We start from the raw sequence: 26,557 nt of genomic DNA, 5'->3' as shown, positions 1-26,557 counted from the left end.
TTTAAAAAAAAATGGAATGTCAAGGGTCGAACCTGCGCAGCCTAGATAAAGTGCATGCTCCGGTTCCCGCGTACTACGCATCAAACTGCAATCAATATGCCCGGGTCGCCATAGATTAATACAGGACGGGTAAATAGATGGGGTGAGAAACATCGCCGTGCGCAACTCGTGTTATATTAATAAAGCATGTACCTACACTATCCATCGTCCCACTTGCCACTTAGTATTGATTGGATTTGGAATTATTTGCCGATGGTTTTTGCGCAGGTGACGACGCTCTGTATACACATTTTTGTGTTTGGCTGGGTTATAAGTGCCCAGACGAAGGCTATTGATTTTTTATTAAGTCCTCTAAACATTTCAATGACAACGAAGGCACATTGTTGCGATTAATCGCTTTGTTCGTAATACGAGGAGTTAAAAGTTAAGAGTTCTGGTCGGATACACTTAAACATCGTTTCCCTTTAAATTACATCGTAACGGGTTCGCCGACATACATCCCCGTTTTGACCGTGACACGGTCGATTGGAGTTCAAGGTTTCTTTTATGGGGGTCTTCGTTTATCAACAAGTGGGTGTAAGCGCGAAGTAGTAGTAGAATTATTGAAAAAAAAAAAACTCAACTGCGTAAAAATGAAATGTAAAGATAGAAACAAGACAAAGTGTTCACAAATGCAGTCGGAGGCATTAATTTTGGAACATCGTTAAACAAATAAAATGGATTAAAATAAAGATTAGTCAACAATTACATAAGCTCAGTGTCAAATGTCTAGTTTACGAGAAATTGAGTCTGATGGCAGAAAATGATTTATTGTTCGCGTGACATCATCGTATAGTTAAAGTAAAATCCAAAAGGCTGAAGAGTCGAAAATCGCATAATTTAGTGGTTCAAACACAAAAACAATTGAGTAATTATAACTCTCAATTAGACCATTAGACAATATGGCGTCTGACGAAAAAAAAGGTTCTGGGCCTAGCCTCCATACAATTTGGGACATCAACTTAATAATTTTACTTTAATATTTGACTAAACACAAGTTTTAGAAACTAAATTAAAAATTATTATACAGGGTGGAATTTTGTAATGCCACATGGAGGGAAAGTACTCTTAATATTGTACTTAGACAGAATTTTTTTCTCAAAGAAAACATTCCTTTATTTTTGAAAATAAATAGAACTGTTTAAAAACAATACAGAAAAGGTATTTTAGTTACAAGCAATACTTATTTAAGTATGGCAATAATTGCAAGGCGATTACAAAAAATGCGTTTTGTTGTCACGCTTTTGTATTATTTATAAAAAAATAAAAAATAAAGAACAAAATGAATCGGTAACTAATTTATTTTGTTTTGGTTTCACTTATATTTTCATGACAAAAAATAATGTATATTTGCTTACAAACATGTTTTCATTGAATATTTTATGACGATCAAAACGTGGTTGATTTTATTGAGCTCCAAAGTCAAAATACTATGTCATCTGACAGCGAAAAAGTAAACATGGCTGACGTTTCCATATAATGTTCCACGGGCTTTCCGTTGTTTTGTCTTTTTGTTTACGCCTGAACTTTACCGCGATACCGAATTGACATCAGCTGGAATGAAAATGGAGCGTCAATGGAGTTTGCGTGCTTCGAAGACTGACAAATTGGCGCAAAAATACTTCCATATAAGGTTGCATGAACGTCCGTCCACCTACACCCGTAGAAAATCGTTGGCCAAATCTCTTTTGCTATTTTAAATCTTTTTTTATTTTCTGGTACAAGGGTTCACTTAAATATTAGGGATAAATGGTGAAAACGGGCACAAGATTCACAAAAACATGTTTTTTATTTGTTTTTTATTTTAATTCAACGATGTTTTCCTAATATTTTTTTTAACTCGGTATTTACCTACATGTTTTAAAAAGGTGTCCTTTTTGGCCAAATGGACAAAATTTCAAGCCAGGAGAGTTAAAATAAAAAATATTGCCAGCCTAACAGTCATCAAGTGCAAAATTATCCTTGTTGTCGCACTGTAATTAAATACATTTTAAATTCTACATCAATTAAGGTCATAGATCATAGAATTGTTCATTTATTTACGTATACCCGCGAACGAAACAAAAAGAAAAAACGTATTAGGTACCCGCGTTTTAATAATATGTCTATTATAGGAAAGTGATCTTGATGATCTTCCATTTGCTCGTTATTGACCGCGGTGCGCAGTACATTTTTGTAAAATGTTCTGCGCGCCCGAAGAATACGCGGCGATTTGTCGCGCTAGGGCGTTTTTATGGGCTGAGAGTATGTATTTTGTTTGAACTTTTTTTTAAACCAAGTGTTTTATAAAAAACTTTTTGAAAAGAAGCCCTAATATTTTTCCACGAGTGAAGGAATACTCCCTCGTGCCTCACGTGGGCACGTGGCTCACGAAACACAAAAGGCGTAGAAGTTCCGAAGTTTTCATTGGAAATCAAGTGATATGCGGAAAAGTATACTTCAGATTGTCTTGCGATGATCGTAAATTCGCTATCGTGAGTTTGGATTAACACGTCGTTGAATGGTTTTTTTAGTTTATTTGGTGCATAATTTAAGTAAAACTTTGCAGTCGAGTTGTTTTATTAATATAGTGATGTTTTTGCAGACGGGCTGCCGCCTCGTGAGCCCACGCCGTCATCCACTCCCACTCACTCATCCCGACACATGCCAACCATGTGTCGGGAGGCGGCACAGAGATCCTTCTGCCCCCGAGGAAACGCTTGCACGTTCGCACACTCTGAGGAAGAAATGATAAGGTAAGGGTCACTTTTGTTACTACAGAAACAATACGCTGCAGGGCAGCTGCGATTTCGAGGTCAATAGGGGAATTATACACGACGGTTCCCTTCTGTGTTAGCTTACGCAAATTTTTAAGTACTTGTCCAAAACGCGAAACTCTTTTAGCTACCAGAAATAATAAGCGAAACAAGTTTCGAAAGCAGTTGAAAAATGAGTTTTGAAGATTCTGCGGCTTCTGAATCCGCAAAAATTCGTTTTGAGTTTTGTTGTTTTGCGAAATAAGAATTTTTTTATGCGTAACAAGGCATTTGCCCGCAAAATTGTTAGAAATTAATATAAAAAAGATTGCTTGACCTTTTTACTGCTTGAAATATTCGATGACTGGAAACAATAGTTACGAGTAACAAAGAAAAGAAATGTATTATATTTATTCATTATTCAGAGCCGTATAAAAATCTTATCAATTTTGAAATGTTGCGGTAGCTGACAGATTATACTTCCTAATTTTATTAATTCAATGTTACTGTTGTCTTTTTCTTTTTATTTTATCATTTATTTATTATAATTTATTGTATTGCTTTGTATGTTCGAATTGTGCACGGGATTTATTTTCAATGTTTTTCCTTTGACCCTTTCACGTTTTCATTAGGTACTTAAATGCATTGCAGCCTTTTAGAAGCTGGGGCTGCACCCTAATGCACTTTCCTTTTTCGACAGTAAGCCCCTAAAATTCGGCACCGTTAGGGAGGAGCCCCTTTGTAATTACTGGTACTTATACATATGTAACCGTCTTTAGTAAACAGCTCTCCTTTTTAATACAAAAAAAAATCAGTATCATATCAGTCGTTTTAATGGTTATTTGTTATTACGACACACATTGACCGATCAGGCTACCTGCAGTATATGCATAGCGAACTAGTTGTGTTGCAAATTGTAAATTAATTTGTCTGCATACAGTGTAGTCGCGATTTTTAGAGCTGATTTTTCAATCGTCGTATAACTTTTAACTGAAGAATAAGTTTGGCACATTGACAGTTTCAGTATGGAAAATATGTCAAAATGACAAGTTTATTCTTCAGTTAAAAGTTAACTGATGATTGAAAAATCGGCCCTTAGTCGAAGGAAATTTTATAATAAAATAAATCTTTGTTTAAATATTATTTTAAGTAAAAAACAGCAAATGCAAGATATAACAAGGGTGTTTAATTACTTTGGGTTCGATTCCCACGGTTTAATTTTTGGTAATGCTATAATTGGTGTAAACACTCAGGTGCTGAGCTAAGATATTCAAGTAAATTCGGGTTACAATCAATAGCTTATGGTAGGACAGTGGCGCGGTTCGTTCGTTTCAGCCGAATGACGTCCACTGCTGGACAAAGGCCTCCTTCAAGCTTTTCCACAATGAACAGTCCTGCGCTGCCCGCACCCAGGCTCTTCCCGCGACCTTCACCAGATCTTCGGTCCACCTAGTAAGAGGCCTGCCCACGCTACGTCTTCCAGCCCGTGGTCGCCACTCGAGAACTTTTCTGCCCCAACGGCCATCGTCTCTACGAGCTATGTGCCCTGCCCACTGCCAGTGACGCGGTTAATGATCTTAAAAGTGAGGCGTGCTGGGTTCAATTCCTAGTCTAGTCAATATAATTAGATGATCATTGATATTTTGAAAGTACTTAGGCAGACCGCAATAAGTTAGGCTGTGCGTTGCTTGTGAATGCTAGCTAGTTTCAGTATTGTAGACTTGTACATGTGTCTGTTTGCTGCGCGAACCTTCTACTTTTTGTTTATTTCCCTCCTGTGTTGCTAATGCTCTTAATCTTATGTATTCTATATTTTATTTATTGGTAGTTCCTAACTTGCAACTTTTAGCATTAACTACAAATTGTTTTAAGAAAACAAAACAGTACAATTCTAGATGATGTCAGAGTAGAAGCTTGACACCTCTGAGGTGACTCAGTTAATACTGTCCTAAGACAAATATACAGGGTGGCCCAGAAGAAAATTCACTTTTGAAAATTCAAGGAAACGAAAACTGTATATTTTTATAGAACTCTAACTATTGCAATTAAAAGGATTTGCAATTCATTTTTAACACAGAAATAATAAAATAGGCTCAATGTATCTCAAAATATTGCCTGCACCTTCATTTTGCGTCGGCGCTTAAATTCGCGGAGCTCTCAAAATGGCGGACGACAGCTAATTAGCACACTCAAGGGTTTGATCCCCTCCGATTGTATGCAGAAGGGTTCGATCCCCACCCCGATCGGGAGATAAAAGGGTTGATTTCAGTTAGGTTGCTGTGATTTATTTTTGAAAGGCTTCTTTTCCACGTAGGTTATTGCATGTCTGTGTGTATTTATTCACAATCTCACACTACACGAATGAAGTTATTTTTGTGTGTAAGCAGCACGCTTAGCTTTTTTGTTTGTAATATTTTTTGTGATGTTGGCGATACAATATTTTGATCACAGCGAATATTATTTTCAGTTTTACTGTTTTAGCGAAAGTAATGCATGATATCAGCCCAGCACAGTAGAAGAAAATTTGTTAAGTAATTTATGTAATTCTTCTATTATGTGGTCATGCCGGTGTTCGTTGTTGTAATTTGCTATTCGTTCGTTATATTAGTTTTTTTTTTAACTTTATTATGTTAGTTCTTCTTTTGTTCGTTTATTTTTTATTTACATTTTTTATTTAATTCACAGTTACCAACAAAGGAAAAACAATTTAGGGAAAACAACATACAATCGCTGATCTTCTCGATAAATAAATAGGTGATAGGAACATTAGTTCTAGAATTAATTAGTTCTTCAACACTAATATTGTAAAGAGAAAAGATTTGATCGTTTGTTTGTTTTATTGCTTTGGCTTTAAAACTACTGGACCTATTTGGAAAATTCATTCGCCTTTAGAACCCTAACTTATTACTAATAAACACAAGCGATAGAATATTAAAAAAAAATTAGGGAACCGCATGAAAACTTCCATAATGTAATCTTTTATTTGAAAATAAATTATTATAATAATCTTGATAAGATGTAGGTTAGAAACAATTGCTGTGCGTTAGTCTCGCCAAAACTTGGTACTTTGGTTTGAAATGATTGTTGTAGTAGTCCAGGGAAGGTTTGAACGACGAGAAAACATGGGAAAGTGATTGATTTCCTCGCGTGCGAAGTCGCGGGCACAGCTAGTGTTTGAATAAATGAGTTATTTATCCCTTTTTCCGCATTCATCACCTCATGTCACATATTAATTGACTGGGCGGTACTAAATTCGCCGGACAGTTAGTGTTCTATATTAAATAGAAATAGCTTAAGACCCAAGGTTAGATTAATAAAGCTACTAAACTGGACCTAAGGAAAACAGGATAGTTTTTATCCCGGTTTATGGAACGAGATCCGTTGACCACAAAACTGAGGTGGAATTGTGTAAAGCAATCGTTATCACTTGACAGTTCATAACGCACGATTATTCTGTCAAACGCTTTGTTTATCTGACTTTATCGTACGTTATGAACTGTCAAATGATTACGATTGCTTTATCAATTCCACTTCTGGTATCGTCAACAGCACCTGAGGATCATAATCGTGAACTTCCACCGTCTCCATCTTCCAGATACAGAGGAATTCCTAGCAATCACGTCGCCGGCAACGGGAATATGCCCTTCATGCCCGGCCCGCCGATGCCCATGATTCCCGCCGGGATCCCCATCCCGCCGCCGCCGCTGTACTCGCGGTACCCGCCGCCTCACCCACACCATCGCGCCGATTACCAGATTCCGCGTAAGTACATAATTTGAATTTATAAATAAATAACTGTGTTCTACTCATTTATGTTACCCTTTCAACTTGAATTTGATATAAGATTTTAAACTTTCGCGTTCCATTTCAACTAAAATAGTATGACACGGGTCTTAAAGTGAGCCGCCAGTCTGCTTGTGGCCACGGCTGCAGTATCGCAGCCGAAACGTCAAGCCGTGAGTACATAATGTAACTCATTAATAAACGTCGCGTTAAGACCCGTGTCGTAGTCTCGTTTTCACCATAAATCCCAAATTTTTAAGTACCCTTAAGGTGACAAATAACAGTAATTTTGTGCTCATATGGGCCACTTAAAAATTAGGGATTGATGGTGAAAACGGGCATTAGGTAGTACCTAATTTTTAGTTCAATTTAATATTTTCGCATTATACCTCAATGGCGTGGTCACATTGACGTGCTATTTAGCTATTGCCACACACCTTTCAGTGATACTACTTGGTGTTAATGCTAACAGCATTATGTTACAAAATTATGCTGTCGTATAATGTTTACCTAGTCTAGAAGCTATAAAACAGTCTAAATAGCTGAGTTTAAATGAAATCTAGTATTATTTATCATGTCATATCACATACCTACCAGAACGAAGAACTGGTAGATTTAGTCTGAAAAATAGCAAACATATTTCGAGCCCTGTTTTTATCTCTAGTCACGAAGTAGATCATTCATTATCTTGATTAGAAGTAATAATGTGAAACAAACTATTATGCCTCTAATAGCAAATTAATTTAAATAGACTTACAGTTTCTCTCTTCTTAATTTTCTAAATTATTTGCTTCTAACTACTAATTAATAGCCGTTAATTTGACCGCGTCTTATATTATTAGCATTTAAGTATTATTATCAATAACGTTTTACATAGAAATAAGAACTTTACTTGTCTTTAAAAAATATGTAATAAGGGGCCGTTCAAGTATTACGTAAGCAGATTTCTTACCATTTTTGACCCCCCCGCCCCCCTTGTCATCAAAAGTAGGCAAAGCACCAACCCCCTCCCCCTATGCTTACGTAAACATTTTTAGTTAAAAATGTTTTTTATATTGTCATTTTTAAAATAGGAAAATTCATGAAAATATTAGGTTTAACTGATATACATAGAGTAAGGGACAAAAAATATAATCAGAAATAAAGAACATAACAAACATTAATTGCATCAATTATGCATCAACATAAACACAAATGATAACTTTCAATGCTGACAATACGTTAAGTATCCAAACAAAACACGCTCTCAAATTTCAATGGGCAGTGTCGGCACGAGAGTAAATTATTAGACAAGTGAATAGCGCACGGTAATTTCCCTAATGTGCGGTAATTCCCCTAATCAGTTCTCAAAGCGAGTGCCTACGCATATGTTTATTTGCGGGAATCCCCGAAAAAACGTAAATAACTAATGATGACGTAATCACCATCTAGACCCCCCTACCCCCCATGTCATCCAAAATAAGCAAAACAGAGACCCCCCCACCCCCCCTTGGTGCTTACGTAATACTTGAACGGCCCCTAATTAAGTTTATTAATTAATAATTAAAATTTTCACTTTACAATAAAATAAAGTAAAAGATAAATGTTATTTAAAATGTTATATTATTATGTGCACAATAGTGCACATAAACTATACTTACGAGCAAAAGTATGGAATCACACTCTTGTGCTTTGTTCGGAGACATCTCAAGAACTGGATGCCTATGGATTTATCTATGGTATCAATTGAAAATATATTTTAATATTGCCTGTAAAATGTTACCATTTTTGTTTATCTTCTATTAGTCATTTAGTTATTACGATCATTCGGAACAAATAGGGTGATTCCATACTTTTGCTCGCGAGTGTATTTTACGCAGGTAAGTAACGGATAATATTAGATTTAATAACAATTTCGTTAACCCACTATATCGTAAATAAAGCCATAGATCATTTCATGAACGCAGTCGCGGGAATGCAACGAATTAGGGTGGCCATATATCGTGTGTCGACCAGGAAACTCTCGTATGACTTAACTTTTAAAATAAATTATTTTGTAAATAAAGCGATGATAGATCATTTCATGAACGCAGTCGCGGGAATGCAATGAGTTAGGGTGGCCATATATCGTGTGTGGACCAGGACCTTCCCGTATGATTTAACATTTAAAATAAATTATTTTGTAAATAAAGCGATGATAGATCATTTCATGAACGCAGTCGCGGGAATGCAATGAGTTAGGGTGGCCATATATCGTGTGTGGACCAGGACCTTCCCGTATGATTTAACATTCAAAATAAATTATTTTGTAAATAAAGCGATGATAGATCATTTCATGAACGCAGTCGCGGGAATGCAATGAGTTAGGGTGGCCATATATCGTGTGTGGACCAGGACCTTCCCGTATGATTTAACATTCAAAATAAATTATTTTGTAAATAAAGCGATGATAGATCATTTCATGAACGCAGTCGCGGGAATGCAATGAGTTAGGGTGGCCATATATCGTGTGTGGACCAGGACCTTCCCGTATGATTTAACATTCAAAATAAATTATTTTGTAAATAAAGCGATGATAGATCATTTCATGAACGCAGTCGCGGGAATGCAATGAGTTAGGGTGGCCATATATCGTGTGTGGACCAGGACCTTCCCGTATGATTTAACATTCAAAATAAATTATTTTGTAAATAAAGCGATGATAGATCATTTCATGAACGCAGTCGCGGGAATGCAATGAGTTAGGGTGGCCATATATCGTGTGTGGACCAGGACCTTCCCGTATGATTTAACATTCAAAATAAATTATTTTGTAAATAAAGCGATGATAGATCATTTCATGAACGCAGTCGCGGGAATGCAATGAGTTAGGGTGGCCATATATCGTGTGTGGACCAGGACCTTCCCGTATGATTTAACATTCAAAATAAATTATTTTGTAAATAAAGCGATGATAGATCATTTCATGAACGCAGTCGCGGGAATGCAACGAGTTAGGGTGGCCATATTATATCGTGTTTCTACGAGGACCTTCCCGTATGACTTAACTTAACTTTTTAAATAAATTACTTTGATTAGTGAACACAGTTTAGATTTAGAACTCATAGTCATTTATAGTTTAACACTACATCATTTTGCTAGAATGGACGTTTGATAGTTTTGCTGTTAGATATTCGTTTTCATTTACATTAAGTTTTGCGATAAATTAAATCATCATAGTAAAGCTAGTCTTACTCGGCTTGCCGAATTCGATAAAAGTTTTAATTCTTTATATCATAATAAATAACTTAGTTGTCAGTAAAGTACACATTACAACAACGCCATAGTTTGTAAAATCACAAAAATACATCATAAACATCATCTGCTTAGGCCCTTTTCTCTAAAGCACATGTCGATACTAGCAGTATATTGCTTTGGCGTTTAGCAAGCCATTATTTTAACACGTTCGTATATGTATACAGGCCAATAGGGGACCTTGCCTCCAAATTTATTTCGCTAGACAGAATATCTTAGGTATACCATAAATAAATCTTGGTATCGTATTTAGACCCCAAGTATATTATAATCGTTCGTTTCAGCCGAAAGACATCCACTGCTGGACAAAGGCCTCCCCCAAGGTTTTCCACAAAGACCGGTCATGCGCCGCCCGCATCCAGGCATCTACCACGACCTTCACCAGATCGTCGGTCCACCTAGTAGGAGACCTGCCCACACTAATTCTTCCGGCCCGTGGTCGCCGTGAGACTTTTCTGTCTCAGCGGCCATCAGCTCTACGAGCTATGTGCCCCGCCCACTGCAACTTGATTTTAGCGATTCTTCGGGCTATGTCAGCCACTTTGGTTCTCCTGTGTATAATGCAAGACTACACTCCCTAGCTTAGGGCTTCGATCGAATGCTCTGATTTGCTTATAGTATCAACCTATCGCCTGAACGGGAAAAGAGATAAAATAAAAAAAGATTATCTTCTAACAATGATGTACCTCAATCACAGGGACATAGCTTCCATATGCAATGTAGACATACGAGTGAAAGCCTTAAGTAGGGTCCCCTAAAGGCGCCTATTTAAATTAATTAGCAATTAATATGGTGAAACAATTTATATTGTAGATACAGAAATACATCGCTAACTAGGAACACACTTGGAGAATTTCAGCGAACGTGTTAAATATAATTTTATACATGTTTAGAATATTAACATGTGATTTCTATTTGCTTGAAAGGGCCTTGAGAGTTCCTAAAGCGAAAATGCTTCCTTACAGCTACAACAACACAAGCGCAAATTTTCATGTGTCAGTTTTTTTAAAGCATTCTTGAAAATGTATTTATGACGTCATTGTGTTAGAATTCTATTATCGTGGTGTCTCGTCTAGATTATATTCGTACATGTAATGTAGCGATAACACGTTATTTTGTTAAGTGAAACCACAAATAATATAAGTCGTCTACAGCAATGTATGTGCAGGAACACTTTTTGTTAGCTTCCTTTATTAAAATATTTTCTTGGCTTATCAAGGATGCAATGAGCACACCACGTAATAAAATTGTGCACGATACAACACTATAAAAGGGGCAATAATTGACTGAATTTAATGTACAGTTGATCATAACTATATCCAATGTGCTAGCTTTCTCGCAATTGCACTGCTTTTAAAAATGGAAAAGTGAGACCAGATCCTACTAAAGTTTGACCTCTGACTTTGAGGTTGAGGCTTTGACTTTGAGGCCTGTTTATTGTGTTGGTTCATTGTTACTTATACAAAGTGGTGTATGTATCGAGCTACCTATTTAATTATTAATTTTGCATATAATCCATTTTCGCATTCCGGGATCTCAGGCTTTTTCGTATCTGTAGGTAAGTCCTTCAAAAACTTGTTATTACACTCATCGATCGTGAAAATCTCGTGTCTCGATCGTGAATACCTGTCATTTGTAAATGTGCGCTTGCTGCTTCATGACGTGCATATTGAAACATTGGGGAATCCAATGACTTGCGTCGTACCTTCCATCAAACCAGTGTGCTCTGTAATGTAGTGCCTTGACTGAAGACTAAACAATCTAACTTCAAATTATATTACTTGTAATTGTAGTTTCACATTTAGTACACACGCTACTGTTTTAAGTAGAATAATATCAGAGTACGCCAGGTTTGATGCTAGGTAGCTTTCTGAGCTTGAACTGTATTTATGTGCTTGCTTGAGCCTAAGGCTTGGCGCAAATGGGCCACTGGCCAGCGACGGCGACTTAACACACTTTTTAATATATTTTGTATAGACGCGCCGCACACGTGTATCCGACGGCGGCCACTCGCTACAGTAGTGTCCGCCACTCGCCACTAGTGGTCATTACACGTGCCCCACAAAACGCCGATACCTGCCACTGTCGCACTGCTTCACCCCCCGTTAGAGATGGGTTAGATTAGGTAAAATCAGTTCCTTCTTCTTGTCGTGTTGACAACAAACCTACACAGCGTCGGCCCAAAACCCCGCCACAAGATTGGCGTTAATGGCACAACACCTAATCCAAATATTTTAAAATACCTTATCCAAATACCTATCCAATCCCATACGTATGACGATACGATATTATTGTTATAAAATGTGACATTTCTGACACTCTTAGAAATGTGGCGGTAGCGCGTGACACCTACCGGTGGCTGTGGTCGGTGGCCCTTTTGCGCCGAGCTTTAGAGTTTAGATTGTGGTCGGGTCGTTGTTGCGTATCATTTTTTAGACCAAGCAAGTGATTTGGAACCTAATGAAAACTTGCTATACGATTAATAGGAAAACATTGCACAAATATAAGCACTGTCATGTTATCATCGAATGGTTCAGATTCGCTTACTTAGGTCGAACCAAACAGCGCTGCTACGTTGGTGGAATCACTACATATTATAAAAAAAAGTCGCTATCCTGTCTGTCTGCCCCTTTGTATGCTTAGATCTTTAAAACTACGCAACGGATTTTCATGCGGTTTTTTAAAAGATAGTGTTTTTAAGTATAATACATTGTACCTGTGCGAAGCAGGGGCGGATCGCTAGTCAAATAATAAAGCAATTTCTGTCCTCAATAGTCATTTTTGTGGACACCCTACTTCATGGATATAGTTCTTGGAACTGAAATACGAAAATCTGTTTCTACGTTTTACTTGTGTAGTCTACTAGCAGATAATCACGTATTCAGTTAAACTATAGTACATTTTATAACAAAATATTTACCTAGTTGAATATTTATTTCAATCAAACAGCGCTGCTTAGTTGGTGAATCAAATATAAATAATTGTTGTCTTCAATCGTAATTTTTGTGGACACCCTACTTCATGGATATCTTTAAACTGAAATACCAAAATCTTTTTCTAAGTTTTACTTGTGTAGTCTATTAGAGTAACAGTTAATCACATCGTATTCAGCTGAATTATAGTATTTTTAATATAATAAAACATTTAGTCGAATATTTAAAAATAAGTAAAACCTAAACATAATGGCAAACGATAGTAGTAATTTTTGATACACTATTATTTGTGTTGAGATTTTTGATTGGTTTTCTGAAAAATACGAGTACTGCATCTGACATTTTTACTGGATGGTTTTTATACATCCCTGTTTGCTAACTCCTGAAAACCTCATCAAACTTTACAAAGCTTCTGCTATTCTCGACATTCGCTTATTATCGTATAGATAAAAGTAAGAAAAAAAAACATAGAAAAATATACAATTTAAAAAATAACACATCTACAACTGTAAGTCGTATCAACTGTTTACCTCGCCTCGGTAAATGAAGCGATTCTATTGATTCTTTACAAACACATCCCTCGCTACGCATCCTCCCACATCTCTGGTGGAAACGCAGCCTAATACCACAGAATAAGTAATAGTACAGGTACAGAAGGATTACTCCGCAAGACGATTTAAATAAATGCGAGTCTTGCTACGACGCGATACAGTGGAATTCAGCTCGCACAGCACTACGTACCTACAATTTTATTCACCTACAAGTTTTGTCTCTTTCTATCGCGTGCCTCTGAACTCTTCTTACGCTGTTAGGGTTGCTGTCTAGTGAAAAAATAATTAATGTACTTATTTGTAATGAGGTACGTATGTAGGTAAGTATGCATTCATTATGGAAAACCTTCATAGTAGGTTAGGTTCCTATACTATCCTAAGAATTATTGATTACCTACATGGCCAACATTCCTTTCAGCATCATTGGGAAGCGAAAAAAAAAGATAAATCCGGTAGATTACTTTTCGAATTTAAACACCCGAACGCCGCACAATATTTCTTTCTCTTTATGTCCATTTTTAAATAATACTTCGATCATAGAATTATAATCATACTACAACGCACGCCAGCGTCCTGACGAGCGCGCGCGTGACACTCGACTGATATAATACCCGCCGGCGGGGCGCTTCGCTGTAGGTAATTATCGGATGTACCGCGCGGAGTGAGCCAGGCCTGCTAATACCTAGTACTTTTATTATTTGCATTGCAACGTCACTTCACCATCGTATCTACTTGGTGAAATTGAATAAGTACAGGTGTTTCTTATAAGGTGTCAAGCTGGAGCGAGGAGATATAATAGAAGTGCATCATACATTACATAATATAAACTGAACCCCTTTGTATGTTCAGCGAGATTGCGTAATAGACTATTTGACACCATGGTAGTCTATTTAGTTATACATATATATAGTTTGTTTAGTTTAAGACATAATTTCTGAAGAAAATATTGTCGTGAAGTAGATTTGAACTTTCGTTTACCTTTCGTTGAAGCTGGAGGTGCCTTCCACGTCATCATCATCATCATCATTTCAGCCATAGAACGTCCACTGCTGAACATAGGCCTCCCCCAATGCTTTCCATGTTGATCGATTGTTAGCGGCCTGCGTCCAGCACTTCCCTGCTACCTTTATGATGTCATCGGTGTACCTTATGGGTGGACGTCCCACGCTGCGTTTTCCGGTACGCGGCCAGATTTTTTTAAAAGTCTACATTTAGGCTGAGAACACCCGGCGAGGTTTTCACTACCGCCCGTCGTGGTTGCAGGGTAGCTTGATTATTCCAAAACTGCAAAAAAAAAAGAAGCCGCGCCGTGAGTTCTTAGCCTTAAATATCGTAACAACGCTCAATAGTACGCGAATATTTGTCTTTAAAATATAGTTAGGGACCGGTATTAACTTTTTTTAACAGTTTTTCGTTTCGTTATTATTTAATCTGCCAAAAAGCGTACAACAACCGTCAAAAACACTTCCGCATCCAACTGGCCAAACCTGTAGGTGATGATCATGATGCTTCCAAAAACTGAATGTTTTAATGTTATTAAAAGTGTTTGTCTAAATGTTCGTGCACCCTGTGTGCTACCCTGGCACGTTGCTCCTTTCACCTTGATATTTACACCCATATTCACAAACGATGCTTGCATAAGTGAAGCAGCAACGCTGTGCGAAGTCGAACGCAAAGCGTTGAATAGAGCTCTGTGATTGGTTCGTGTGTCACTCCGTCACTCTTAAGTATTGTCTATGAATAAGTTTTTGGGACCCTGTGCGTCCACGCGCTGTGTGACCTCACAGTATTGTTTGTGAATATGGGTGTTATGTACCTACATTGCTTATCGGACTACACACTGACACTTGCTAGTTTACATACAAGTCTTATAGAATTGGCATAAGTGTAGACAATCTGGTGGCAACTTGTTTATTGATTAACTAATATAGAGGTTCACATTTTTAAATTGCGTGGATTCGATTGTGTACCACTATTGGCTCTGTGCACGATTACAGCGCCAACTAGCGTCCACAACTTTGTGGGCTTTGTCACATTGACATTTAGGTCGTTTATTTGTAAAAAAATATCGAAATGAAAAAATAACATATATTTTCGACTAATAAATTGTTGTGATACCACGATCTGGGTGGAAAAAAGGTTTTGAAATCATTTTGGTCATTCAAATCAAATGAGGCAAGTCCGAAAAGTGTGTTTAATTTTGATTGTGTCAGGGTTTGTTTACTTCATTTAAAGTTGTAGTTTTACAGTAAAACAAAAAGAAAAAGCTACTTTAACGGTTTGATTATATAACAGTAAATATATTTAAATGTTCCTGTAAATATAGTAATAAATTAAATATCGTTTTCAGATCGAAATGAGTATTGTTTTGAAGACCGGGTTTGTGAGTGTTACAATATCAAATTCCAACCACAAACCGTATTTAAAGGAAAGTTGTTGATATTGGCTGGACAAGTCCGAGATGTAGAAGAATTAAGAACAAAACAAGGGCAGAGTTCAATAATTCACGCTCTCATCATAAGGCAAACATCTGTGCACAACAACTACTGTGACTCATTTTTGTACTACCACGTTGTATAGTCTAGTTATTTCCAAATTGTAAACGGCTATTAAACCAGCCCTATCGAAATACAGTCCACTATTTTATTTAAGTTCCCAGTAGGACCCTTTTCATGCGATTAGTTAATGATATTAAAATGTATTATGTAGAATCGCTTTGCCATTGACAGATACATCTGATGACAGAGCTTACATTATTTCTACTTTTGACCACCATGAGCGCTGCGATAGATTATGTTACCCCCACCTAGTACTTCGCACCCAGCGAATAGCCACTTACTTATATTTTGGTATATCTTTCATCTGTGTAGTAAAAAGAATGTAATTTTACTTCAAAAATTATAATTACCTGTAAAATATGATATTTTATATTATGATACATAGATATTTTGAGATTTCAGCACCCTAGACAAAGTAACGTTCGTGCGTGACAGATAGGAAATGAGGGAACAAAACGAATTATTTCAGAATTAAAACTTTCATGTCACGTAGTAAGTACTGTATACTTGGTCTACGGAGGCAGGAGTCTGTTTTGTATAATTAGTTGATTGGGACCATAATGTACTCTCCTTAACTTAGTTTAGAAAATGACGTAATTACCTCCTCTCCTTACTTACTTTATCTAGACTTTTGACCTGCGTGTTTTTCTTGTAAATAGTCCAGTCAAATTAGCAATTATCCTCGAAATGTGAGATAGTGAGCTGAATTTTCTTAATCTTCTTTAGTTCTAAAAGTTGTCTCAGACCAACCAAAATGGTACAAGAGTTGTATAGGTTGAGCAACGAGACTTGAGGCTATAAACAAAGCACGGTTTATTCCCGTAGTCCCCACCACAAGCAAAGATATGTATCTGTATAATTATATGCTGACATCTTGCGTAGTCGGTCTGACTTTTTTAAGCTAAAATGACTGGACTAAAAGGCATATCGATCGTAACGCTGTAGGTTGGTTAATTATAAGTAAACCAACAGTTGCATTGTAATGTTTTTTTTTATAAAAATCAATTACACTATTTTAAATGTTCGAAGAAGATATTTATGTAGAATTTGAGCTATAAAATATTTACTTATGCATCAGCGAAAATATCGGACTATTTTTAGCAAGATCGTAGGTAGTTTTGCATGTTGATATGAAGACATTGCCTACACTTCGAGCCAATTCTATGCGAATACTTCACACGAGCCTGTGATAGCTGAGTGGGTGTTTTAAGTCGCACTTTCTGTTTACAGCGATCGCCGCTCCGATGGGACCCCCGCGCATGATGCAAGGCGCCGAAGCCCGCGCGCCGGATAATCCGCACGAGCCACGCGTGCCTCCACCGTAAGTTGTATTGCTTACCATGGGCCTCATAAGAAGGCTCAAGGTCACCCAAAGGGCGATGGAGCGTGCTATGCTCGGAGTTTCCCTGCGTGATCGAATCAGAAATGAGGAGATCCATAGGAGAACCAGAGTGAATGACATAGCCCGCAGAATCGCTAAAATCAAGTGGCAGTGGGCGGGGCGAATAGCTCGTAGAGCTGATGACCGCTGGGGCAGGAAAGTTCTTGAGTGGCGACCACGAGCCAGAAGACGTAGCGTGGGCAGGCCTCCCACTAGCTAGGTGGACCGACTGTTTGATTGACTTACATTGTATTATTACAAGGTGTGCATTGTAATGCTCGGTTTTCCTCCCTCATTGATGTAATACTCGAATCTGTAACGTTATTATTGCACGCGAATGCTCCCGGCAAGGGAGCACCTAAAAAACGAAACGTTTTAACGTCTAATGCTTGTTTTCACCAACAATTCCTAATTTTTAAGTGACCGCTATGGTAACACAACAGGAATTTTGTTTTCATAGGGGTCACTTAAAAATGAGGAGTTGATGGTGAAAACGGGCGTAAATCACCTTCTTGCGCTGAATCCACTATAGTTTGCAGTAAATGCACGCCGCACAGGACCGGTCATCATAGTTTCGACATTTAGCTAAATAATTTCCAACACGGCACTATTCCCACCTCTCGTTCCCACCGCTGCAACTCCTTTGTAGCCAGGATCAACAGCTTGACCAGTGAATGTCGAGTTTGTCCCGGAGGAAAGTTAAATGTCATTGGACCCGCAACGAAATCAATCAGAAGAGTATAGGAGGAGTTCGAAGTTAATATTATTTTATGTTCTTTTCCAACAGGTACCACATGATGCCACATCAGCGGATGGCTGGCATGAAGCCTATGACCCGTTTTTACGGCCGGTACCCAAGCCCGCCACACGGCAGCAACCTTTCGCCCTACCCCGACTATCGACCGGTCAGTTCAATTCTCTATTATTTTTAGGCCGGCAATACACGGACCGCTTGAAGCAGTCAGGGTCGACAGCTTCAAGCTGCGACTGCACAGTGAACTGCAGAGTTCTATGGACGCACATACACGAACCGCTCGAGCAGTTGCAACTAATTCGGGCGGTCGACAGCACGGTGAATTTTCATCGTGCGGTCAAGCAGTCGCCAGCCATACACTGACTGCTCGAGCTGTCGACAGCTCTCGCGCAGTTACCTCCGCCCACTTTCTTCATTCCACGGCGCGCGCGCTTGTGATTTGTTGGGCAGTTAACACCAACTGCTCGAGCAGTTATCACTGGCAGCTTCAAGCTGTTGACTCTAGACTGCAAGAGCGGTCCGTGTATGTTAATCACTGACTAACTGCTCGAGCTGTCCGTGTCTTGCCGGCCGTAGAGTTCCTGCCTGAAAATATCCACCCATCTTCACAAACGTCTTTTGTGTTTTTAAAGAAATGTCTTTCAATAAATTTGATATTGCTGTAAACTACCCGATCCATCTCGATTCAAGTAAAATATGTTTAGATAACTCATGCGTGCTCAAACCTCTTCAATGTGACGTCAAACAGCGGACGCCATTAAATACGACGTAACTAGGTGCGTCAATGTGTGAGTTTGTGACGTCATGAGTCGCGTCAAGCAAACCGTTGCTAGTATTTAGGTTCTTAGTGTACAACGTAATTATAAAGTTGTTTCAAAAACAATAAAAATGAATGAGCCTGCAGACTGCGGGGTGTCTGACCCTTATCAGGCCTGTTCATCTCCGCGAGTTTGCATCGAAAACAAAACACGCGCGACTTCACCTCCTGAGGTACCTAATCGACAGGACAATCACGAGCGAGTATTGACGCACGCACGTGTATTCTTCACCCATTTGCATTGTAAAGACAATAAACCATATTATATGTAAAAACGGCGGTGTAATTAATACTGTGCAGTATTTTAACTGCCTGAATAATAATAGAAACCCAAAATATAATTCATGCTTATTCATGTATTTCCTCCGCCATTTTCCGCAGTTTGGCACCTCACGTCACACATCATTTCACCGAAGTCAGCCCTATGGCTTCGGCGCAGTACCGATCACTGACGTTTGTCAACAAAATGGTGCTCGACACTGGAGACAAACTAAATTACACCATATTGTTAACGACATAGAGCATACATTTTTTTAAATACCTTCCCGAAGAAAATATGTACGAAGTACTTATTATTATTCTGTGCCTTTATCTCAAATCAGGTACACCAGCCGTTCCCGCAGGCGGCGCCAGGCGGACTCTCGTACCAGTCAGAGGCGTGCGGGCCGCTGCCCAACATCTATATTCCTCCACCGAGCAACATCAGCCCTCAAAGGAATTTGAGCCCGCAATACAACTTTGACGACCGTGAGTATCACCACAAATACTATAGGCCGCGCAACGAGAATTGAGGCAAGGCAATCAACACAATCAAAGCTGTGTCCCTGTATACTGTATGTACGCTCGCTAAGTAACGTGTTCGCCTCAACTTTAGCTGCGTGACCCATCTAAAGCCCGGTCTCTGAGCACGTAGAATTTTGTCCAATGACCCCAAGCTACCCATCCTTATCGCTCGTGCGTAATTATGTTGCTGTTGCGCTCGCACACTCACTGCGGGCGCCCGTCGCACAGTCGCGACAGCAATATAATTACGCGCGAGCGCTAAGGATGGGTAGCTTGGGGTCATTGGACAAAATTCTATGTGCTCGGCGACCAGACTATACTAGTAACTAGTAGTAGTGCTATGAAGTAAAGATATAAGGTTTAAATGGATCTAGTATGTTTTTGGAATGTAACCCTGCAGATCGTTAATGATTTTTTGTGATTTATCACTCACACTTTATGTTCATAATTTCTAGTATTTTTTTATAGTTAAAACTTTACTCGATCCGTAGACTCCTCTGATGTATTTATTTATAAATGGTACCACGCGACTATTATGTGTTTTTAAAGCTTCGACCAAACCAACGCGTGCAGCTCGCCTGCGCGATGGCGATCAGATGTCTTGTATCAATTTGTAGCGATGAGTTCATCAAAGCGTCCTGTCATTGGTCGCGGCGATCTATGCAGCGTCTGATAGATAGTAGGATCCGTTAAAAAGGTTTTATAATACAAAAAAATAATAATAAATAATTCGTTTGTTTTGAATTTGTCATCCATCACTGCAGTGTCACTTTCGATCGGTTCTTATGTAAAAAAAAACAACTTTTCACGCGCTGTAGTCGCCATCGCGGACGCGATCTGGCGTTGGTTTGGCTGAAGCTTAAAATGAAAGTGGAATCAGCTGCTGATAGTTAAGTTCTTTGGGTGGGATTTATCCACATTTAGCATCCTGATTGGCCATTGTGGCAGGAATAAAGGGACGGCCAAACAACCGTCTTCTCGCGTGTAGTAGAGGAGTGGAGGGATCGATCTTACTCAAGCTCTGCCGCCTCCTGTGAAATGACGTCGTGGCGTGACGGGGCTTCCTCTTTCCTGATGATATTTCATCCGGGGCTTTAAGTTTCCTCTGACGCCTTCCACGTTAAGGCCTGATTGTCGCTAAAATTTCTAAGTAAAAATAGACGTTGTATTATGCCACAAGTCAACCAACTTGTATACTACCAGCTGATTCCCAATCATGTAACCGAAAGATACCGTTATAGTAACGTAGAATGGTACAGGTAAACCAAAATACTATCAAGTGTTGCTAATGAGTTCAATATTCGACAGTTTCGGTGGATCTGCTTCCGGACTACCGCCCGGTGCAGTACGTGCCGCCGACGCCCCGCGACATGCCCCGCGACATGGCCCGCGATTTGGGCCACGATATGGCCCGCGATTTTGGCCACGACATGGCCCGCGATTTTGGCCACGACATGGCTCGCGATTTTGGCCACGACATGGCTCGGGATTTGGGCCACGACTTAGCCCGTGATTTTGGCCACGATATGGCCCGGGATCTGGGCCACGACTTGGCCCGCGATTTCGGCCACGACATGGCCCGGGATTTGGGCCACGATATGGCCCGCGACATGGGCCGCGATATGGCCCGGGATTTGGGTCACGACATGGCTCGTGATTTAGGCCATGATATGGCTCGCGACATGGCCCGCGATTTGGGCCACGACATGGCCCGTGATTTAGGCCACGACATGGCCCGCGATTTGGGCCACGACATGGGCCGCGATTTGGGCCACGACATGGGCCGCGATCTGGGCCACGACATGGGCCGCGATTTGGGCCACGACATGGGCCACGACATGGCCCGCGATTTGGGCCACGACAGGGCCCGCGACATGGCCCGCGATTTGGGCCACGACATGGCCCGTGATTTAGGCCATGACATGGCCCGCGATTTGGGCCACGACAGGGCCCGCGACATGGGCCGTGATTTGGGCCATGGCATGGCCCGCGACATGCCTCGCGATTTACCCCGGGATCTAGCGCTCGAATTGCCTAATCGCGATCTGCCACGGGACCTGGCTCATGGCGATCTGCCACGGGAGCTGCGCGAGCTGCCACGGGAGCTGTGCGAGCTGCCACGGGACCTGACCCGCGAGTTGCCCTTGGACCTGACCCGGGAGATCCCTGCTCGTGACATGACGCTCGACTTGGCCCGGGACCTGCCCCGCGAGGTGGGCTGCGACATGACGCGCGCGCCGGAGTTGCCCCACGAGCTCGGAGCGCTCGCCGAGCCACAAGCGTGGGCTTCTGCTTCGGATGTGAGTATGAGAATACTGTATCTTCAGCTTTCTGTAAAATAAATATCTTTTTCTTCAATTGAACTACGGGCTACACGACCCAGTGCCCCAAAGGTCACCTGCTGAATCCAGCATCTAAAATAATGAGTGAATAAAGTTGAAGTCTTATGAGAAACGACACTGCATATTTTCAAAATGCCTTTCAAATGCTATTTAACTACAATATTTTTCACATCACGTAAAAAGTACTGCACCAAATTCAGTTGGTGCGTCACTTGATATACTCGTTCACAATGTACATTGCGCCGCAGTGTGTCCTGGTGTGTTGTGAATAGAAAAAAGTTTGACCGCGCATTTTTTCAGGTGTTCGGTTTCGATGGGATGCTAAACGCTCTGCCCGGCCCATCTAACGCCCCCGAGGAGGTGAGTGCGAAATGAATTACGCCTGCTCATATTCATCATCATCATCATTCAGCATCATATGCAGTTAGTTTTGAAGCTTACAAGGATAAACAAGGCGCTTTGTACATACATAGATACTAAATTTACATTAATTCATTTGTGGTGATTTGAGTCTTGGACCAAATAAAGATTTTTTTCTTTTCTTTCGCTTATTTCTTTCTTCCTTCTTTCTTCCTCGTTTGTTTCTTTAAATTTTTCTTTTTAATTGAACTTTTAAGATCCATCCACCCATACACACAAACTTTCACATTTCGACGGGGAAGTGACAATACCTCCTAACTAACGATTTAAAAAATTAGATTTTCTTAAAATTTAATTTCGAGTGGACTTTTTCCATTCGGAATTTTCCTCCTAACTGATATTTCTTTTTAGATAGCAATAAAACTTTGTGGAAATAGCTGCTATAGGCGCAAATAATATTTACGTATATTTTTCTATCTCCTGAAAACTAAAAAAATAAATGCAGTTAAGAGGTATTGTCACTTTACCGTCGATTTATAATATTTATTCGTATCATAATCATCTGCTTTCATGTCATATAGGTGCGCACTGCATGTCTTTTCTATTGTTATTCTTGCATAGATGTATAGGTACACCAGAATCTCATGGCAAATGGGGAAAATAAACTTTCGTTGAGTGCAATACTGGGAAAATTGGATTAAACGATCTTGATACTGTTCAATTTTTATTTATGACTTTAATATAATGAACATGAAGTACCAATCAATATACATTTTCGGTATGTGTATGAAGAATGTTGAATGTACCTATTGTGGTTTTTAACATAGGAAAATTTCTTGAAAACTAAGTAAATCGTATTTTACTTGTTTTTCAAGACATTTTCCTATAATATTATAAAACTTACCTCCTTTCGATGCAGCTTTCATAATTTGTTTTGACAAGTGACAATAAAGCCACAGACAATTACCATATTATAAAACACACAATTTTCTAATGTTATTTTTGTTTGCCATGAGATTCTGGTAGATCTCACTCCACTCACTCCATTGCTTGTAAGAGGCTTTGAATGAACTCACTGCTATCGCACTATTGCAATTATTATAAAAGATTAATGCGACAGAATTGCACTATTTTACTTTAACAACAAACGTTTGACGTACTATGTCTGACGTTTGTTGTTAAAGTAAAATAGTGTCTGTCAAACTCTATACAAAAACATCGGTGCGCACCTGTACAATTACAGACATAACGCCTTTGGCGCTGTAGCCGCGTATAGTACACCAATGTCTAACCTGTATGCGTATTTGTTTCAGGTTTTCAGTTTTGAAGCCCTGCGCAACCCTCCTCCTCCGCCTAACAACCCAGATGAGGTAAGTGAAGCCTCTCATTAAGGTAGATAGGAAGGCGCTGGGTGCAGGCTGATACCAACGGGTCAATATGGAAATCATTGGATTCCTATTTTCAGCAGTGGACGTCCTATGGCTGAAATGATGATGATGAAGTGTAGCCTCTAGAATTTTTATTGCATAAAAATATGGAATGGCATAATTCGCATGCGAATTCTTAGAGATATTTCCAGTCATTATGCGAATTCCTTATGGCATTATAGAAAATAAAACTATAAGGTGACAACAGCCTAACATTGTGAGTCTCTCGATTGTGCACAGTAGTGATAAACTCAGTCCAGACATGCTGATTAGGTTAGTAGATTAGTGAACGAGACTATTGGTAACTTCTACAAACGCCATCACGCCAAGCTAAACACTTCTTCTTCTTCGTCTTTTCGTGTCGACAACAAACCTACACAGTGTCAGTCCAAAACTCCGCCACAAGAGTGGCGTTGTCAGTAGCACTCATCAAATCCTCCTGAGTGCAGTTGCTTGGGCACTCAGGGCATGACATCAGGTGCTTCATCGACTGGGGAACAAAACCGCACCTACACTCCATGTTTAAGCCATCCAAGAATCCCCACCAGATTGTCCTTACTACGGCCAACCTGCGTCCGAAGTCTATTTAAAGACTTCCAGTAGGCCTAAGATGCGCGCCGCGATAAGCGGTTATCACGCCATTTTATCGATTTTCCCCATACATTTTGACGTCGATAAAAGTTATCACGGCGTGCATCTTAGGCCTACAGGTAACACTTATCTTATGCAGTTGGAATAGGGTTGAGGCAATAAAGTGTATAGTCCGATGTGATGTTGTCTAGTTGTTCCAATCCAATTCCAACCAATAACATTTTTACCGGGATCTTAAAGCGCCATCTATGGTACTTCTTGCTTTTACCGAACTAACATGAGTAACGACCCAATTCATATTAAGAACCATAGATGGCGCTACACATTACGTCTGTGCTGCTTGCATGGCCATTTTCACTTTCCTTTTCGAACCACTGTCTGTACAACTAAAGCCCGGTCTGTGAGCACGTAGAATTTTGTCTAATGACCCCAAGCAATGTATTGTCTTGTTGTATAAGACAATACAAACCTTTGCCAAAACCAAGCAACCTCCTGAGTTTCTCTCCAACACTACTATTATAAAGACCATTGAAAAAGAGGCTAAGTTTCTTGCGCTGCTTCCTCTCAGCACTGGTCCATTTATTGTCACTGCAGAAGCAGTGGTATGGTTCAAAAAATACTAGGACGTTTAAAAGCCCACTTATGAAATAAATGTATTTGAATTACAGGAGTTGGAGGAAGAGCTGCAGGCCCTCGAGCGCCGAATCGATACCGAGTTTAAGTCGGACTAGCATACGAGCTACCGGTACACGCTGCTGCAGTGGTCGCGCCCATACACTGACGTCACCACCTCGCCTGCGCTGGAGACGGTACAGCACTACATGTGCGCCCCGATGGTGGTCCACGGGGACCGCCTCTGCGTCTGTACCATGACCCCCGCCAACCCTCCCCTGCCAATCAGCTTCACCTATGTCTAGGTGACCTAGTGACAGAACAATACTTAAAACAGTTTTAATCCGAACAGTATTTATGTATGTTTCGCGTTTATATATTAACATTAATATTAGTATGATGGTTATATAAATTGTTTGGCATTTAATGTTGGCTACACTTGTTTATTTGATGATGCAAAAGCCACGTCAAAAGTTTGTTTGTTTTCTGGAAAGGAGGGAACGGCCAGGTGTAAAGAGGAGTACGAAGTTGAAAATGTCGATGCTTAAGATCTTGATACTTGGTACAGCTTTTTTCACCTGACTGTCAATTGACACAAACTTATCTAATTAGGCGATGAACTATAAAGACTGCTCGAGATGACTGCGTTTGTACGGTGATAAGTTTGTGTTCAATCAAGTGAAATGCTGTGATTCTTTCTCGTGTTATCTAGTAGTGATATAAGCAAAGCTAATTGTACACGTACATGAGATGTGCTCTGGTCGTATGACATAAGTTAGAAATATATCAAAGTGCAAAGTATACTCATAACTTGTGTATGGACATTTTAGAAAGCAACAGGCACGTCATCTTTCCTAAATTTTTGTAGATATAATTGATGTTTAAATTATTTGCTTGAAATAGTTAAGAATGAATGGTTAGCGGCCATTTTGTTTAATGGTTTTTAACCATGCCAGAATGTGATTGATACAGAATAAAAAAATAAAAATACAAAAATATATATATGTATCGTACTGTAGTTAGTCCAGTCAATGAATGCTTTAACGACGGTGTAGAGAGAAATTCCTGGAACACAATTTCTGACCTCGGGACTTTATTTAGACTAGTTAGGAGGTGAACATAGCAAAAGTCCCCGCCCTTAGCCCTTGCGCCAGCGGGAAGAGGGGGGTTTAAAGGTACCACTTTTCGGTTTTTCGCTTAATCCTCGGAAACTATGCGTCCTAGTGACATGGCTACTATGAACCAAAAAAAACTTATTCAATTTGCTACAGGTGAGACAGTCAAGTTTTTCTATATCTTGTATAGTTTTCGCGGTATCTGCTCTAGAAGGTCTGTAATATTGGAAATTTTAATTTTGTCTTACATGTTCCCATCAGGAGAAAATCGACTTAAGTAAATCAACATTAATGTTCACCTCCTGACAAGTCTAAATAAAGTCCCGAAGTCAAAAATTGTGTTCCACGGTTTTCCATCTATAATGCTTTATTGACTGGACTAAGTGGATTATGGGCATTTATAGTCACCCATAAATCCTTCATACTATAATAATCATTGCTTAACCCATATTATATTGCACTGTAAATAAGATAGGCTCTTAATGAGACTCCAATACTTTATT

The 26,557-nt window shown here is 39.5% G+C and overlaps 1 protein-coding gene across 1 annotated transcript in view; it reads left to right on the top strand.

The window, feature by feature from the left end:
- The window catches only part of LOC114362187 (roquin-1-like), a gene marked incomplete at its 5' end in the record, with an annotated part of 48,697 nt that extends 22,714 nt beyond the window's left edge, over window positions 1-25,983 (top strand). Inside the window, 9 exons of the mRNA XM_028317482.1 lie at window positions 2,624-2,774; window positions 6,370-6,536; window positions 17,103-17,193; window positions 18,041-18,158; window positions 19,427-19,571; window positions 20,916-21,907; window positions 22,250-22,309; window positions 23,623-23,679; window positions 24,996-25,983. Of these exons, the coding sequence (XP_028173283.1) occupies window positions 2,624-2,774; window positions 6,370-6,536; window positions 17,103-17,193; window positions 18,041-18,158; window positions 19,427-19,571; window positions 20,916-21,907; window positions 22,250-22,309; window positions 23,623-23,679; window positions 24,996-25,058 (1,844 nt within the window). The remainder of the gene's footprint in view (window positions 1-2,623; window positions 2,775-6,369; window positions 6,537-17,102; window positions 17,194-18,040; window positions 18,159-19,426; window positions 19,572-20,915; window positions 21,908-22,249; window positions 22,310-23,622; window positions 23,680-24,995) is intronic.
- Window positions 25,984-26,557: the final 574 nt, after the last annotated feature.

Source organism: Ostrinia furnacalis, unplaced genomic scaffold (genome assembly GCF_004193835.3).
Source record: "Ostrinia furnacalis isolate ACB-3 unplaced genomic scaffold, ASM419383v2 OfSCF6274, whole genome shotgun sequence".
Classification (NCBI taxonomy): domain Eukaryota; kingdom Metazoa; phylum Arthropoda; class Insecta; order Lepidoptera; family Crambidae; genus Ostrinia; species Ostrinia furnacalis.
The sequence above is the reverse complement of the archived record's forward strand: the minus strand, read 5'-3'. Positions and strand labels throughout refer to the sequence as shown.